The sequence below is a fragment of the Branchiostoma lanceolatum genome, chromosome 3 (assembly GCF_035083965.1).
Source record: "Branchiostoma lanceolatum isolate klBraLanc5 chromosome 3, klBraLanc5.hap2, whole genome shotgun sequence".
NCBI classification, from domain to species: Eukaryota; Metazoa; Chordata; class Leptocardii; order Amphioxiformes; family Branchiostomatidae; genus Branchiostoma; species Branchiostoma lanceolatum.
In genome coordinates, this window is record NC_089724.1 from 20,098,362 (window position 1) to 20,115,507 (window position 17,146).

Consider the following 17,146-nt stretch of genomic DNA (forward strand, 5'->3'; position numbering starts at 1 on the left):
CCTCTCTGACGTCTTCAGATAGATTGGCTTATTATGTACTAGTGTATTGGTTGATTGATTGGTGGTCTGTTTTTGGAGTGAAGCCACATCACATCTAATTAATGCCTTAGTGTTTTCGGTAAAGGCGCTTCCAGAGACAGGTATAAGTATGTTTGTCAGGGACGGTTGATGATTAGATATTTAAATGTACAGGTATATGTATATGTATATGATTGTTAGCATGTGACATGTGCTTAGCCCAGTGGGAAAAAAATACAATAACGGTCTTTCATTCATTATGTGATGTGTATCTATTTTTGTCGTTGGCTATGGTTTATGTGTTAATGGGTGTATGTATGCGTGTGTGTGTGTGTGTGTGTGTGTGTGTGTGTGTGTGTGTGTGTGTGTGTGTGTGTTGGGGGGGGTCTAATTATGAAAACCCCATTAAAACAATTGCACCCATAGACTACATATCCTTACAGATTTTCAGATCGAAGCGATGTGAACCACAACATGAACTACTAGTCGTTGATGGATCAAAATACTTCTGTATGCATGGGGAGGCTGTTAAAATACACAATTTCATTGTACCCGGTAGACATTGACTGATCGGTGATAGGAAAATGATAGCAAACCAGTAAAATACCCTGACCCCAAAATCGAAGAAGCACAAATGACCTAACTAGAACCTTGGTCACGCTAGCCGTGCGGTTTGGGCGCAGTGGTGGTCACGAGAATGCAGAAATCGTACAGACAGCGACAATTACCAATTCAGGATTGACAGGCGAGTTATTCCGATCCGAGATGTTGGCTGGGAAGGTGGTGTTGGGGTCTACTCGGGTAGTTCCTTTCCAATTTAACCGGGAACAGCCAACAATCCAATAACTCCGTGACATTTGTGAGCCAAAGTAATGGGTCTAGGTGATCATGTATGGAAGTGAGGCTATGAAAGTTCCCTTTTACAGACAGCCATCTGTCATCAACTATGTTGTTTTACCCTTTAGAAAAATGACCTTCTAGAGAAACAGTTTACCTAAATGATTGAATGAATTGGTATCACTGGTCTCGTTAATAAATGGGTTAATCCATAGAATTAGAAAGACACGATTGCGGTTTTCACAAGACTAGAAATAATCACAAAAAGTGAAAAGCGATCTTAAGGGTGTCATTTGTCTTTCCTAAAATATAATTCTTGTTGATACGTAAACACGGCGACACATTGCCGATGTATATTCATGGCCGGTCTGATATTCATAAGGTGCTCGAGGACGAGCTTGTACCGAGACAGTGATTTATCGGCCCCTGGAGCGGCCAACCCCAACTCGGTAGGCCGAGCAGTAATGACTAATAACGCGCGTCATCAGCCCAACGATTACTCCCCTACCCTGCACGGACGCAGCAGCAGCGGCTGCCGCACTTCTCCAGCCCGTACTCCCAGCGCCCGCAGTAACTCAACATCATCCGTGCTTCCTCCAGCATTCCCGGATTTTCTTCCTGCCTTCCTTCATCCGCGCGCCGTTAAATAATTGAAAGCGCTGATCCGGACTGCCACTGCTGTTGGAGGGACCAGGTGAGTAAGGGGATTAGCTCTGCGGGACAGGCCTGTGACACGGCAGTAATGCAGGGGGACTTAGTCCTCGCCGGGACCTGCAGAGATGGAAAATCTCAGCCAGTAGCGGAAAATAGATTTTGGCTCAGGCTTTTGGCTCACCATCGATTTTAATGGCCTCTGAGTTTATACACCCGCCCAGTTTGGGAGGCATTGTCGCCTGCTTGTCTTTGCGTGGAAGACGTGAGGTGGCAAAGGTAGGATGTAATTTAAAAAACACATCAATCTGCCGAGGAATTTGCATTTAAATTGACATCTCCTTGTTGCTTGTGTCAGGTCCCGCAACAGTCGCAAACATGACGCTGTCCCATCATCAACAACATCAGACGCAGTCATCTCGTCGTAAAAACTAATGGTTGAAAGATTCATCAAAATGTGGACTAGATGAATTAACTTGGTGTGTGATATGACACGCCGATGACTTTGCTCTGCACATTTATATTTGATAACAACATTGTGGTCTGACATGATGTATAAGCTTGTCAGCGGGTCTGTTTTTAATCTCCTCACTCTGACAGCTAGCAACTCCCATGGCTTTTTCCCGAGTTCTGCACGTTGTTTTTCTTAAATCATACTTAGCAAAATATATTGAAGGCCACTCAAGTTGTAGTAACATCACTGGGAATACTTTTTAGTCATTAGTCTATTAGGACGAGTTTGGTTGCACAGATGCGTGTACCGAATGTGTGCTGGTGAATACTAGTTAGACATCTTGCCATTTGTTAACTGAAGATATGATACATTTTTTTATGATTCGATAATTCACACATGTTAATTCGCATAGATTTCCCGTCATGTTGAGAATGTTCCAGCGGTAAGGCTGTCATAGTCGGCTGAGGGAATTTTGTTATGAACGAGAATCTGCTTGGTACAGTACGACAACTTGTACAAAATCACATAGTCTAGCTCCAGTTTAATTTTGCAATTTTGTTTCTGAAAATAAGGTTTAAATATGGTTACTAAAATTGTACGTTGGAGATCGAAGAAGTGTCAACCGTCACAAGAAAGACTATATAATGTCCTTGGTAAGAAAGACACCTTCCGTGACTAACATACAGAAATGGCGCACCACGCCATCTCACTGGATCCTTGTTTAACACCGTTGCACGATCCACTCTCAGACTCTCGGTGCCTCTCTCCGTTGGTACATACGTGGGAAGACATTACGACTATGAGACGCTCTACTTCACCTCTTTAGGGCTGACCAAAATTGCACACAGACGGTATCATGAAAGTGGTTTTAATTTATTTACAGCATAAGGGGTTCGTTGGCCTTCCATGATAGACAAGCGTTGCGCGGTCTGTGGCATTTCTAGCGAATGACGGTTGCATCCCATGTTTAATGCAGTTTCCTTCCACCAGATCAAGGCCATTGCTCGTCCGTTATCTCCAGTTCACCCCTCTTTATTCCCTTTCCAAGGCTATCTGACACCCCATGCTCTCTGGTTGAGATATTCAAATGAGACGTATATGTTATGATAGAATGAACGATTTCAAAGGAAACGGACGGAAGCGCTACGATGTTGAAATAACCATCAAGTAGCCTCGGTATTTGGGAACTACATACGAACTGGTGGAATGTGCGGAACCCATCTGATGATGGTGTTAGTACATTGAGAGGGTATGCATATCAAGGAGTGTAATTACAGGACAGGGAGTACATAAAACTGTTACGATCGTAGAGCGCTGCCGATGACGTATTCAACGCACTAAGTCAGCTACATGAAAAAGCGCAATGCTTCACCTCAGTAGTGGATGGCTACTTTACTCTACTCTGATAGGGACACAGAAGAAAATTGTTGGGACGAAAGTTAAAGTGGAATCTACCCGCTGACTGCTGTAGCGAGTGACTCATGAGTCACGAGTTTGACATTTTGTTATGAAGGCAGAGTGATCAGGCATCTCTTTCCATTAATCCATGTTGTCATGAAGACATTTGTAATACTCATTGATATCTAACACTGGTAGTAAATCATTCTATAAACGTACTAAAGCATTCATGTCTGCAAATTATGCTTCTTATTTGGTACATCGATTTTTCCCTTTAATTTTCCTGTCATGGTTGCTATGAATAACAGTTATGCCATTTAGGTCAAGAAACGTAAATTGATTTATAATCCTCAAACTGATGACAAAAGTGCCATTTCTATCTGTGTAAACAAATAAGATGTGGTATACTTAAAAGTATTTTGTTTCTTTTTCAGGAAGCAAGAGCAACACCGTGATGGTCCGCCTACACGGCCGAACCCCGACCAAGCGGGACCACGAGGCGGAGAAACCCCTCCTCCCGCTGGCTATCGGGGAGCTGAAGGACGAGCCCACGGGCAGGGTCACGCTCCAGCCCGACCACGACTTCGCCCGCTCTGATACCCGTGAGAAGGCCCGGAAGATCCCGGGTATCAAAGTGCTGGACACCGGCAAGGACAACTCATGCAGGTTAAAGGTCAGCAACATACTTGGGAACTCCCCTTGAACAGGGCTAAAATCATTAGTGTGGGTACCATGTAAGATAGAAGCAAGAGAAGGATATATAGCTTGCTAGATTCCCATGGCAGATCGTAGAATTGCATTTGGCAATTCCAAAGAGGCTCTGCTCACTGACCTTCAGCGGTATTTGAAGTCACTGTAGACAAACGACATTGTAGTCTGATCTTCAGTAATACATCAGAACTCAAAGCGTTCTTTACTACTGTCTCAGTAATGACCTAAAAGGCTATGTACAGGTCCCCGACTACGCGTGATGAACCGTCTTCATATATTGGAGAACATAGTGATTTCCCACAACGCCAAGTCATGCTGACGTCACGAGAACGAACGACGTCGTTTATTCCTGGGTAATGTCATCCTCGTTCCCAGTGGTGCAGGATTGAAGATCAACCTTCCACTGGAAGTCACATCACTCCGCTCGTCCTCTGTGTAAGTTCGCCGCAGCGATGATCTTTTTTAGATATTCAAAGTCTAGATGAAATCTGATCTAGATGAGATCTCAACGCCACTCGTCTCCCGAAGATGCTTTGAACAAAATCTCATCCGGATATTCATTGTGAACTACACCCAAACTTCACGACTGAATGAGCAGGAATGGCTCCATGATACATCAGGTTCTCAGTGAGTGTATCAGAAGTCATGGAAATTTGGACGAATTACTAGAATGCAAGTAGAATCTATCGTGGCCTCATTTTGAGTGAGACAAAACGTCAGATGATTTCGGCTATCCAATGAACCTGATTCAAGATAAGAATCAAGCTATTTTCCATGGGTGTCGTTATCTCGTGGCAGGAAATCTGACTTTGAAGTATGTGACAGTTAATGGCAAAGAGGTAAGTGTTATTGAGGTCCCTATTTCATCTGTGAAGAGCCGCAGGTTGGATTACTGGAATGTGACACAGGGGACACGTGACGCGACCAGTTCCAGGAAACTAGACGGAACACGACTGTTATAGAGAGATGAATAGGCAAGCATGGCATCAATGATGATAGTCATAACGTAAAGTCATTCAAACTAGTTTCCTCCAGCAGGCAAATACAGTAGTCTGATTATGGCCCTGACACGTTTTTTTGCATGAAATTGTATTTTATGGTATGAATACTAAGCGTGGCATTGCAAATTGTCAAGGCTCTAAATTCAAATGCTCAAGAATAATCAAAGGTTCAAACCAAAGCCCTGGAAGTCACACATCGTTCAGTGAGCCAGAATTTCAACTTTCTGTCTACACTGTGCCAATGAGGTTTTCTTTAACCTCCTTGATTGTGCCTTGCCTTTTTTGTTTGTCTTATTCGGCTAGAAACATCCAGGCCAATTCTGATTGCGCTAAATGATTAGGCCAAGGCAATTTCTGACATTGTTGACAAATGCTGTAGGTCGAACAACCGATTTGACCTAGTTGAGAATGGACGTTAATTACGAGGTCGGCCCCAGTCTCATATGTCTTTTTCAGAGCTACATTCCATCAGTAGTTCCGGTCCGCCCTGATTTACGCCCAGACTGCTAGACCGAGTCAAATTAATCCAGCCCACCATATAATCTACCGGAAACTAAGCAAAGAAAATCCTCGACTTCTTCACGCAATAAAGCCTATGCACCGAGGTACTTTTGTTTTAATCTGGGATTTTACGATCCTTTACGACTGGAATGCGTTTTGCGCCTGCCCTTTTGACCACAGGTTTGCTGACAGGTTTACGACACATGCCTACGAATGATCAATAGTGTTTTATCCAAATACCCCTGTTTATATGCAAATACTCGTCCATCTGGTTCCAACCCATGTTTTGGGGCGGATTTTTGTGACGATCGATATTTCATATAATGGGGGAAAGCTCAGTCTTTCCGGGGTACTGGCATTCTTTATCAAGAGATTAGTGAAATCATATAAAGCCGGAACTATGTGGCTACCAGTCAACACTTTCGTAGGTTTAACTACACGAAGTAATACATGTTTTGTAGGGCAATTCCTAGTTTCGCAGTGCAGTGGGCAAAACATGGAGGAATTGTAAATGACGATCTAAACAACGTGCCGATAAAGAAGATACTAGTTTATAAGATCAATCAGCAAAACAGAATACGCAAGATGACGAGTCAAAGAGTGAAGGGGGAAATACGTTTGATTTGTGTTTGTCGGTGATAACAATGTTGTAGGTAGATAAAGACGAAATACGTAGAAAACATTACCGAACGTGTAGCCAAAAATCACATCGGAATATGTGTGCGCGGGAGCGTTTTTTTTTACCCAAGGCCTTATAACGACATTGGTATGTCCCTGTAGCTCAAGCGGTAGCAGCCTCACAGTTGAGCTTCTGGTTCCAATTAGCTGGTAACTTGGAGACCCCGGTCCAAATCCTGGGAAGGGCATCTCGGGTGGGCTGCACCCGTCTTTCAGAAGGGGCGTAAAATGGTGGTCCCTTGTTCGAGGAGGTCCCTCGATTACGTTTAAGGGAAAGGGCTAGCGGCCCTTTCTGTAAAATATACCCTTCTACAGAAACAGCAAGGAAACTTGCTGACCTATGTGCCACTAGCGCTACAAGGTGAACAACTTGAACGACATGGATGCAGCTGCTGATGGAGTCTCGCGAGAGTTTGAGCGTTGCGTGCTGGGAATATTGTAAGGGGGTGGGGTGGTGAGATGGTTGGGTGGTTATGTAAGTACTTTGCTTTTACAGACTTTTTGATAGAATAGCTCCTTTGAAAATGTTATTATGTTATCTTTGTATTCCAACTCTGGGACTCGTGAGGGATTATAGAGATGTTGTTGAGCTCAATCGGTTTAAATGGAGACGCACAAAGACATATCTAGAGAGATCCCTATGTGGTCTAATATTATACGTTGAAAAGTTATTAGTTCCAGCCAATCATAAACAGCCTAGCATTTGTGGGGCATTTGGTGAGCACGTAGATTGGATAGTTCCGATGGACACTAATTATAATAAAGATAACTCATTCTAAGATGCACGTGAGTGTGTCTGCGTGTTTAGATTCTATTGCGTCCGATATTCTTCCCCGCGGATATTTTGGAATCACCCCTTAGCCACTCCAGGTATGAATGCTACCCAATCACGCTCAAGATTGACAGTAATATGACCCGCCAGAAATTCGGTTTTCATCAAACGTGATTTGTCATACGGTCGACAGTCGGAAAAGTACGGTCATCTCCATCAAACGTTTCGGCTGTCACCCGCGGGGATCATCCGGAATCACAAATCCTCATGTCTGACAAAATCTATTCGTTTAGAATATCGTTCCGTATTTCATAACGGGGAAAATATCGGTGGATGTTTTTAGATGGTGCGGTTAAAATCTAAACAATTTTGAACATTGATTAGAATGAAATATTTATTGCACACAATTGTAATGACTACTCCTAATCGACAATGATATGAATGGAAAATGGTGAGGGACGGACTATGCTGAATGATGTAAAGTAACAAAAGCTGTTTGCATCCTTTTCATCGATTATGGATATTTTCCACTCTTCATTTTAAACAGTCTGCAATCTATCTTATTCATTTCACATCTATTTTTGCATATGACCTTTCAAAGGATACTTTATGATCTGCCCCTTTTGATACTAACAAGCCAGTATAGGACGTGATTGTGGAAGACAGGGACGAGCGGAGGAGAATTAACCAGAGCATCTGAGCTGACAAGAATATCTGGTTTAAGTCTGGTAGCAAACACGTGGGGAATCAATCGAGAAGTATTGCTACTGTTTTAAGTCCGTTTCTTCCGTACCATTTCTGTCATGGTTAGTTTCAAAAGGAAGATGAAATATTCGCCAGTTAAAGAGTTGGATGACCTAAGTCCTGCACAGTCAGCAACTGTATATGTGGACGACCGGTAATCGTCTGCGCATGACGTCACCAGGGCGTCTCACACGGCACACAGAAAGATGCTGAAACCGACTGGCGCCGCTATGGCGCAGAGTGATTCCTCTCAGCTCCTTTATCATGTTCCTCGCTAAAATACGGCGTGCTTTCTGGGGAAATACTCAACTTACAAGGAGATGGACTACCTTTGAAACATGCGAGGGTCTTGGGAGTGTTATTGACATTTTCACCGAAAATCCAAAGGGTGGGCTGGTTGGATGTCCAGGAACCGTGATTTTCCCACCTGTGATCGGAAGTGCATCGATGAACCCTACTATTAGGGTAGTGTTAGCAGAATGCACCTTGCCGACTGTGCGGCCGAAATTACAGTGGTCAAAGATCTGATCCCCTGGCGAACGGCACGCTAGAGGTGACCTTTTCACCCGACGGATTTACTGGGACATTAGCTTATCAGCTAATTTTGGCCAGCTCTCACAAACACGGAAGATCCGAATCACGGGACACAAAATTGAAATCCTAGGATCACGCAGACGTAGCGCCTGTGAGTTTTATGCACGGTATCTTAAATGCGCTGGGGACACCCCAGAACAACATGACCATCCCAGACTTAACAATATACTTTTCATTATAATGTATCGTCCATGGATGAAATCTTACAGCTCTATATGCTTTTAAAGTGGACAAATTAAACTTTCATATTTAATAACTGGCTAGCATTGAGCTAGTTATCCTTTTGTTCTAATGGATCATCGTTCTTAACTCTAATCGCCTTCCGCTCAACAAATAACGGTATTATAATCATGCCCAACTAATCTGTGCCAATCACAGCGTTGTAATGTTATTACATGGGGTTATATAAAGTGTTTCAGCGTTCAAATAGATAACAGCGTAATAATTCTAGCTTAAAACTACAATCCCCTTGCTTTACTGACTATCTCAGCAATTAACTGGATTCGGTCATGTCGTTCGGTCAATGGTGTGTGACAGAGGCTCTTATCGAAAGAATATCATAAAGGCGTCCTTCTTGATTGAAAATGGTGAGGCTATTTCATGAGTGCCTCGAGAAATAAAACACTCCCTGTAGTTGATAGCACCATGGATCCACAAAGATACGTGCCTTTAGGACGGGAAGAGCCGTAATTTTGAATATTGCAGAGATCGCAGCACAAGATTAATCTTTATGCCGCCAAATGATTCGACATGTTAAACATGTGAAAAAGTGACGAAAAGTATGAAACAAGCTTGATTAAGCCACAATTTAACATTTTCTTGTAGTCGATGTACTAGCTAATAGATGATAACACCTGTTCTACATCAATGATGCCCGCAATCGTGTTGCGAGTCGAGTGCAACTGTGCAGCGGTTTCCAATCTTTGTGATACCATAATCAGCAGTAACGCAGCGTCCTGGTGATATCGAACATTTCAATTACCTAGGCTTGTGGAAGAAGCAACTCTCCACGACAGCAGGATTGCTGAACTGTGTTAATTCCTACTCTACATGTGGCCATGGACTGTGACGACACAGCAATCTCCCTTACTACCAACAGGATTAAAACAACATGCAGTTTGGAGACTTAGGGCTTACCATATATATGATTACAACGCGTGAGGTTATTGTAACATAATATGGTTTTAATCCGTACGGATTCATGAATTGACTTTGATGTTTCTCGATTGTGTAATGATGTCTCATATTCCTTGATGTATCCTTGCTGCGCTGCAGGTAATGTTACCGTGTATCAGGTTATCAGGGACGTCTCGGTGATAAAACTCAAATCTAAATCCAATTATATCACTCTAGCCGCCTACTGTGGGTTTCGTGTCATTTTACCATTAACAACGTTTGAAATTTGATATTTCGTTTAATGTCAGACCCGACAGCGCCCCTCCTCCAATGGCATTTACTCTGGGCTAATAGCGGCCGATGTGCAAAACCGTGCACCTCATTTGCCATAGCGAGTCATAAAGGTTCTAATCGTGATGGGGCTTTAATGGCAGGGCGCTCTCCAGAGGGTAGGTGCCAGGCTTGTGACTTTGTGTCAGATCAATGCCCCGGCACAGCCAGGCATGCGAACGTGCCGAGCTAGTCGTAAGCCGTGTACTTATTAATGAAGCTTTGTACATTCTTTCAAATTCAGCCGCCGATCATTTGCCACTAATTTCTGTTAATGCCATCATTCGTAATAGTGTCATGTTTTCCAACACATTTCAAGTCAGGTTGAACGCGCTGTTCGTCGCATAACAGGAATCTTCAAAATGTGAGCTTATTTTTCCGATTTACCGTTTTTCCTGGAGTTATTCTTGAGGGTGCACGCAGATCATTATGTAGGCTGAAACCCAATGTACCATTGTATACAGTTAACTTCCCCCAATTGTGTCGCCAAGAGTCAACAGATGTTTCTTCGAATTGGTTAGATGGAGTCTCCCAGGCTAGGTCGCTCATATTGTATGCGAAGAGAAGGCTTTCTGCAACACCGTGTCAATACAAACCTTGCTTTCCTCTAACTTCTGACTCAGCCTCGTGCTTGTAGAGTGTAACATCTAATTGACACACGAAAGCTTCGGCTTGTCCATCATATGAACACGGGGTTACAGAGGGATTAAATGTTCTTAGTGCTGTGCATTACTCGTGACCCTTTTACGTCAATGGGTTTTAGCGGCAAGGTCCAACTCACTTTTCATCACGGACTTTGTAACAGAGGGTATATTTAAGGATCTATCCAAAACTATCCCGACTCTCGTGCCTTATATTAACCAAGGAGAAGACATTCATGATGGTGGATAGCTATAGACGTTAGACAATTGACTTAACGTAAGCTCCTCGATAAAGTTCACAAAGCACATTCCCTCAATTGGATATTTCTTCTCGACTTCACGAGTATGTATGACTCTGAATGTGGGTAAATGTTTCACTAATATTTCACATCATACAATCATTAGACAAATCAGCAGAAAGTAGAATCTGAAAGAGCTATGTCAGAAGTAGCCAACAGCCGAATTCTCGCAATCAATACATAAGCAACAAGAGTCTTAGGACCCAAAATCTCCATGAAACTTTTTTTATTATTAAACCAGTTCCCCCCATTCTATATCGCTCAATGGTATGACCCCCGGCCACCTGTTGGGGGCTTTAGAGAAGTGACCCACTTTCGCTATTGATAGCTACTAACAGCTGTTAGTAGTGCCACAATATACAATGGCCAACACTGCAAATATAGATTTCCCCATTTCTTAGGCAAATTAAGTCCAATTTGCATAATTTGCACTTCATTGTATACATCCCTCTCTAAGCTACCTGCCAAGTAAATAACATGAAAATCTGTCGCTCCTTTCTTCAGTTATCCCCCTTAGAAGATTTTGACAAATACGCCATTGCAGTTCCAGTGACACATACCAGGGGGCCCAAAATCGACCTTTGCCTTTCTCCTCCTGACACCTACCCACATACCAAATATCATTACAATTCATTTACACGTTCTCCAGTTATGCTGACTTTACGCATCCGGTGACACATACATACACACACGGTGACACAAACATACACACACGCGCACACACACGCAAACACACTAACTTTGCATGATTTGCACTTCAGTGTGTACATCTAAGTCCAACCTATCTGCGTACCAAATAACATGAACATTTGTTGTTCCTCTCTTTAGTTATTCTCCTTTAGAACATTTTTACAAATAGGCCATTGCAGTTCCAGGGACACAAACCAGGGGGCCAAAAATCGACCTTGACCATTCTCCTCCCAGCGCATACCCACATACCAGATATCATTACAATCCATCTACACGTTCTACATTTATGCTGACTTTAAGCATCCAGCGACACACATGCAAACGATTTACCTCCTTACTTATGCAAATTCAGTCTCATTTGCATAGTTTGCACTTAAGTGTGTACATCTTGATCTAACCTACCTGTGTACCAAATAACATGACGATCTGTCAATCCTCTCTTCAGTAATTCTCCATTGAAGATTTTTGCAAATACGCCATTGCAGTTCCAGTCACACATGCCAGGGGGCCCAAAATCGACCTTGACCTTCCTCCTCTTAACACCCACCCACATACCAAAAATCATTACAATCCATGTACAGGTTCTACAGTTATGGTGACTTTAAGCATCCGGTGACACATACATACACACAAACACCAAACGCACGCAAAACAGTATCTCCATGAAAAAGCCTTTTTTCATGGAGATAATGACAGCAAAAAGCAGAAATATAAAGTTATCATTGTAGCTATACTGAAAAAGTAACTAATTGTCACTAAGACAGATATGACCAAAGTCACCAAACGCAGCATGTGAACTTAACTTGTCCAAGGTGTAAACAGTACTGCCAATGGTGGTACTTTAGGACAGCTAATAATCTAGCACCAAGGACAGACAAAAAACAAAGATTTGCACGACTTAAGCAACACGGAAGGACGCACCGTTATCAGTTAGAAAATCTGTTTTCATTTTTGTTTTCTACTCAGGCCACTATCCTGTTCCTGGTTGCTCTAGCCTTTGCTGCCACAGCCACGTGTCTGGTTGTATGGAGGGTGTACTACAATGGTGACCAGTGTCCACCTGGGCAGCTGAGAAAGGTAAGCACGTCATTACTTGGTTCTCGTGATTCTTAAAACATAGAGCAATAATACAAACCATATCATTGGTAAAAAGTGGAGATACTGTATGTACTTGCCACCGCAATCAATTCCCTGACCACAGTGTAGAAATCATTCACATAAAGTACAGTTGTTTTGCTTGTTTGTGTTTTATCTGAGTTTTGTTTAGAAACAGAAAACTTTCCAAAATGTGTTACTTTCAGTGCGAGAGGTATTGTATTAAAAGAAAATATTATACTTGGCACAAGTTGCAACGTATGATGTATCTCATTGTCACTCTAAGAGAACAGATAACATCACTGTGTACCATTTCTTTGAATTGGATTCCAACCCAGATAAGCATAGCCTGCTTTAATAGGTGCGTCGCTAAAGCCTGGATCAATAAGCCCGCTGTATCTACTTTAATGTCTAGTACTTCTCAAGAAGTACATCGTTATGTTGGCAGGAAGACTTTACTTGTTTATAAGTCTGACCACCGCGCAGATAGCGGCCTCTTCTCGCTCCCTTGCCCGCGTATGCTGCTCAACAGTGATCGCACAGCGTGATAGCCGCTGAGCTTTGCCGCAACACGCTGATAAGCACAGAGTGATGGAAAGCAGAGTGCTCGCCAGATGACGTTAGATATGAATCATGCACGCCCGACAGGAAGTTCACTATCTGGAAGACTAAAGGGACGACTCCTTGCCATTTTGTGTTTGGTTATTGTCTGACCTCCAGATGTTTTAAACCTTTGAGGGATGATACCATGAAAATCAAAGTGATGGAGGAAGGAAATGATATATTTCTTGTAATAATGATGTCATGCCGTGGGCTTAAGTAGACATACGGGCTTTTATACCACATAAAATCAACTTATGAGAGCTAGGCATTGCCTCTGGGGTTAATCTTTTACTCTTCTCCGGCATTTTCAGCATATTTGCTACTACTCCAGGGAGTACAGAGAATACCGTATGCACAGTAAAAGCGCAGAGACTCAGCCCATTAAGAGACCTGGCATACATAGCCTATGCCATAGGTTCAAAGGCGTTTTTGTTGCAACTCACATCCTGGGAGTTTCACGTATCATTCTTGATGCTACTTAGTTTACAGTGAAAGAATTCGATGAAAGGTAGTGCGAAAGATTCTTAAGGTGGATGGGCCATTCGTGGAGCAAAATGCGTCCCCAGGTATGGAAAATGAATACCCTTACACACAAAAATATATGTTTTCTAGTTCTTTTCCCTTAATCTTTTGCTCAGTAAGTATTAGTAGAATTAAAATGTACTCCAGTATACGAATCTATCTTCTTTTTTAACATATTTTATTCAGGAGAGACTACGTAGATATTCGCACCACGTACGACATCTAAAATAATGTGACAGCTACCTACAAATGCAATCCGGGCCCAGAACATAACTGTGCAGATCAGTCTGCTTGACTACTCGGTACTTCGTTGGACATGTTTTGAGATGGCTTGTACTGATAGATACATTACAAGCTAGAGGATCTAGGAACATATGGGTAATTTGACCACGATCTTTGACCCTGCATCGGCATATTTCTTCATTTCATAGCAGTTCCAAGGTTTACATTAGTTTTACGACAATATGGATCTGCGTTATTCGGGTACCTGTAAACCTTTATGGCATGTATTTGTGAAAATCTCAACAACCAATTCTTTGATCGACAGCAGCTGCTTGGGAGCTTATTAGCCATTATTTTTACACGTTGATAATTCCATGGGATTTAAAAAGACGTGGATACTTAAAATGCCCTTACGGTGTCCTTAAGGTGTCCCATAACCGCCTCTTGCCATTTTTACTACCTGTGCTCGTTAAATGACCGGATGTAAATCTTTATAGAATACTTTAGGAACTCCCTTACCGATTTTACGCAATCCCCAGAAATGTCGACACAAATGGCCGGGGAACATTAGTACGATATATCGATTTTCCCTTCGCACCGTCACGTTTTTGGAAAAGCAATTCACCTTAATCCCTCTCAATAGAACGCCCGAGGAAGTAATGTGAGATATGTGCGGAAGATTCTCGAGCTCCTGCCAAAATCTAAATGTCAATGTCGAAAACCTAGCATCGAGCAAAGTGCAGATAACTTTTATAGCTTTCCCCTTGCAAGGTTCGAATGGAGTGGAAACAGAAGGCTTTGCATTGGAATGGATGTGCCATAAAATGTATCAGATAGGTTGAATTTCCGCCAGGATAGAATGCAAGGCGCAGGACTGAGCTTGCAAATGTGTTTCCTGACGCAGATCTGTATTCCATGTGCCCGGTGCGTAGGCGGATGACGATCTCACACTTTATCTATCAGGTGTATGTCGAGATTGATCCTCTTCAATCCGGAAACAATGACATATATCCTACACACTTCAAGGAATACTACGGAAAAGAAAATCTTGCACAAAGAAGAAGTTCTTTGCATAGTGTTATGTTCCATTTACAAAAGCCTTATGGACAACACTGAAGCTCATTTCAGGTATTGTTGGTATAATCACTTCAAAGGTTTTTGTTAAGAAAGATGAAATACTCATGAATTTCAAATGTCAATTACATAGATTTTTGCGAGGAAAGATGAAACAGACGGATTTGAAGTATGAAATAAAAAAAAACTTTTTATGGAGAAAGATGAAATACTCGGATTTGAAGTATGAATAACAGACTTGTCCACAGATCGTGACATTAGCCTTGCACAGTGTGCCCAGGGTTTAGTTCCGCCCACAGATGTACTTACGGAACCATTTATTTGCCGTCTGATGACGCAAACGGAAAGGACGACGTGCGTCGGATCCCGTCCGTTTGTCATTCTGTGTGACAATGTGTACTTTATGAAGCTACTGTAGAAGTCTGTATTGCTCGTAATGGATCCAAATCGTTTGTCAACGAGATTTATAGCCTGTACGTAACCCCAAATGGAAAGATAAGTCAAGGCTCTAGACACTAGCATCCGGAGTGGCCACATCAAAGACGGGGACTTAGCAGTTAAGTGACAGGAATCAGATCAAAACATCACCGATATGCACCGATATGCATTTCAAAACGCCACCGATACTGCAAAGTATATACAGTGATCCGCAGACTCCATTCAGCCAAAAACAGACTATCTCTTCTAATCCCGGCATACGACCAATATCTACTTGTTTAGCAAGTAGGTGATGGTCAATGTATTCTGATAAAACATTTCAATATCAGAACATAGAGTTGAGACACAAGAGGAGACACCACAGTGTTCCGATATTAATTAAAGTGGAAGGTGCAGTGGATACACTTTTCAGGAATTTAAGTTTTCAATCATCATCCAATGACTTGAGAAAGATAGGCAATTGGCACTCTGTATTTTATCTTGCATAGCAAAGTGTCCTCCATCCTCCATCTGTCGTAGTAAGAAGTTGCTCTTTGATAACATGCCAACCTTTAATAAAGAGGCTTGGTAGGGGACTTGAGTTACCCAAGGGCGAGGGTACGAAGGAGTTTTCTAATAAGGGTGTTTATGGACAACTTCAAAATAGTAAGACAAAAGGCCGGGTTAAAATCTACCCCAAAACAACCATGGCGTCAGTAAACTTAGCACCCGAGGAGAGACTTGGAAAGGGTAAATCAAATTCAATGAATTGATGAAATGAAAACTTGTGAATGCCACAGTGGGTTGGTACCATGCTGGTACAGCATTTTGCACACGCCTGCACCAAGCAATATAGGGCTTTCCACTTTGTGTTGAGTGTTTGTTAAAATGCACACCCATACGTTTAAACTCTGTCTACGAAAACGACACGTGCAAGCACTTCATAGAAGTGGTCTCAACCGGTAATCAACGGACAGAAGTGAAAGCTTACGTCTCAGCAGAATGCTATGTAACAAGCACGTTTCATGTACATGGGGGTGTTAAGAAATCCGGGTGTTAAGGCTTACCGCATTTGGCATAGGAAGTGTAGAAGAGGAAAGGATCAGGGTAGACATGCCGTGGGAGGATGACACATGTTCTTATCAAAGTCATGTACTGCTGCTTCCCAACCCACCCACCAGTCATTTCTGTAGTAATAACGCCTACGCCAAGAGAAAGACACAATAGGATTAGTCGGAATAAAGCTTAACTAGATGGAAATTTGACTCACGTACTATTGATTGAGGGCGTGTTCATCTCCAGAATGTTCTCTTAAATCTTTGGCCAACAGCTTCCTTTAAAATAAAAACACATTAAATTCTGGCGGTAGGACCGGTATTGCACAGGACCGATATCAATACGCATGGTCACCAGAAAGCAGAGTACGTCAGCAAGGCAAAGCACTTCGACGTTATACGCTCGTTCTCATTTAAATGTACACATTTTGTAACTTCCGTTACCGTTTGAAGTAAGACGTTCCTGACATTACGTTATGCCACATATTAGGTGCCAAACTGTAGTTTTTAAAAGCCAGAAAAGTTTTAAGTCGTCATAAAAACGACAGTTTGGTACCTTATATGTGGCATATCTTAATCTCAGGAACGTCTTACTTCAAACGGTAATGGAAGTTACAAAATGTGTACATTTAGATGAGAACGAGCGTATAGTTAGAACAACTACGCGGGCAGCTATGAGGGATTATGGCATCTTCGTAAACCTCTGAATATATGGGCTGTATA

General features: G+C 42.4%; 1 protein-coding gene across 3 annotated transcripts in view; it reads left to right on the top strand.

Moving 5' to 3' along the window:
- The window catches only part of LOC136430918 (mucin-2-like), a 38,942-nt gene that overhangs the window by 11,320 nt on the left and 10,476 nt on the right, over positions 1 to 17,146 (top strand). For 2 of the 3 annotated variants that reach the window (XM_066422012.1, XM_066422014.1), the window contains exons 2-3: positions 3,793 to 4,031; positions 12,402 to 12,512. In XM_066422012.1, the coding sequence (XP_066278109.1) occupies positions 3,813 to 4,031; positions 12,402 to 12,512 (330 nt within the window). In that variant the 5' untranslated portion in view covers positions 3,793 to 3,812. Of the gene's footprint in view, positions 1 to 1,355; positions 1,550 to 3,792; positions 4,032 to 12,401; positions 12,513 to 17,146 lie in introns of those variants that run through there. The other variant, XM_066422013.1, reaches the window with a different exon arrangement.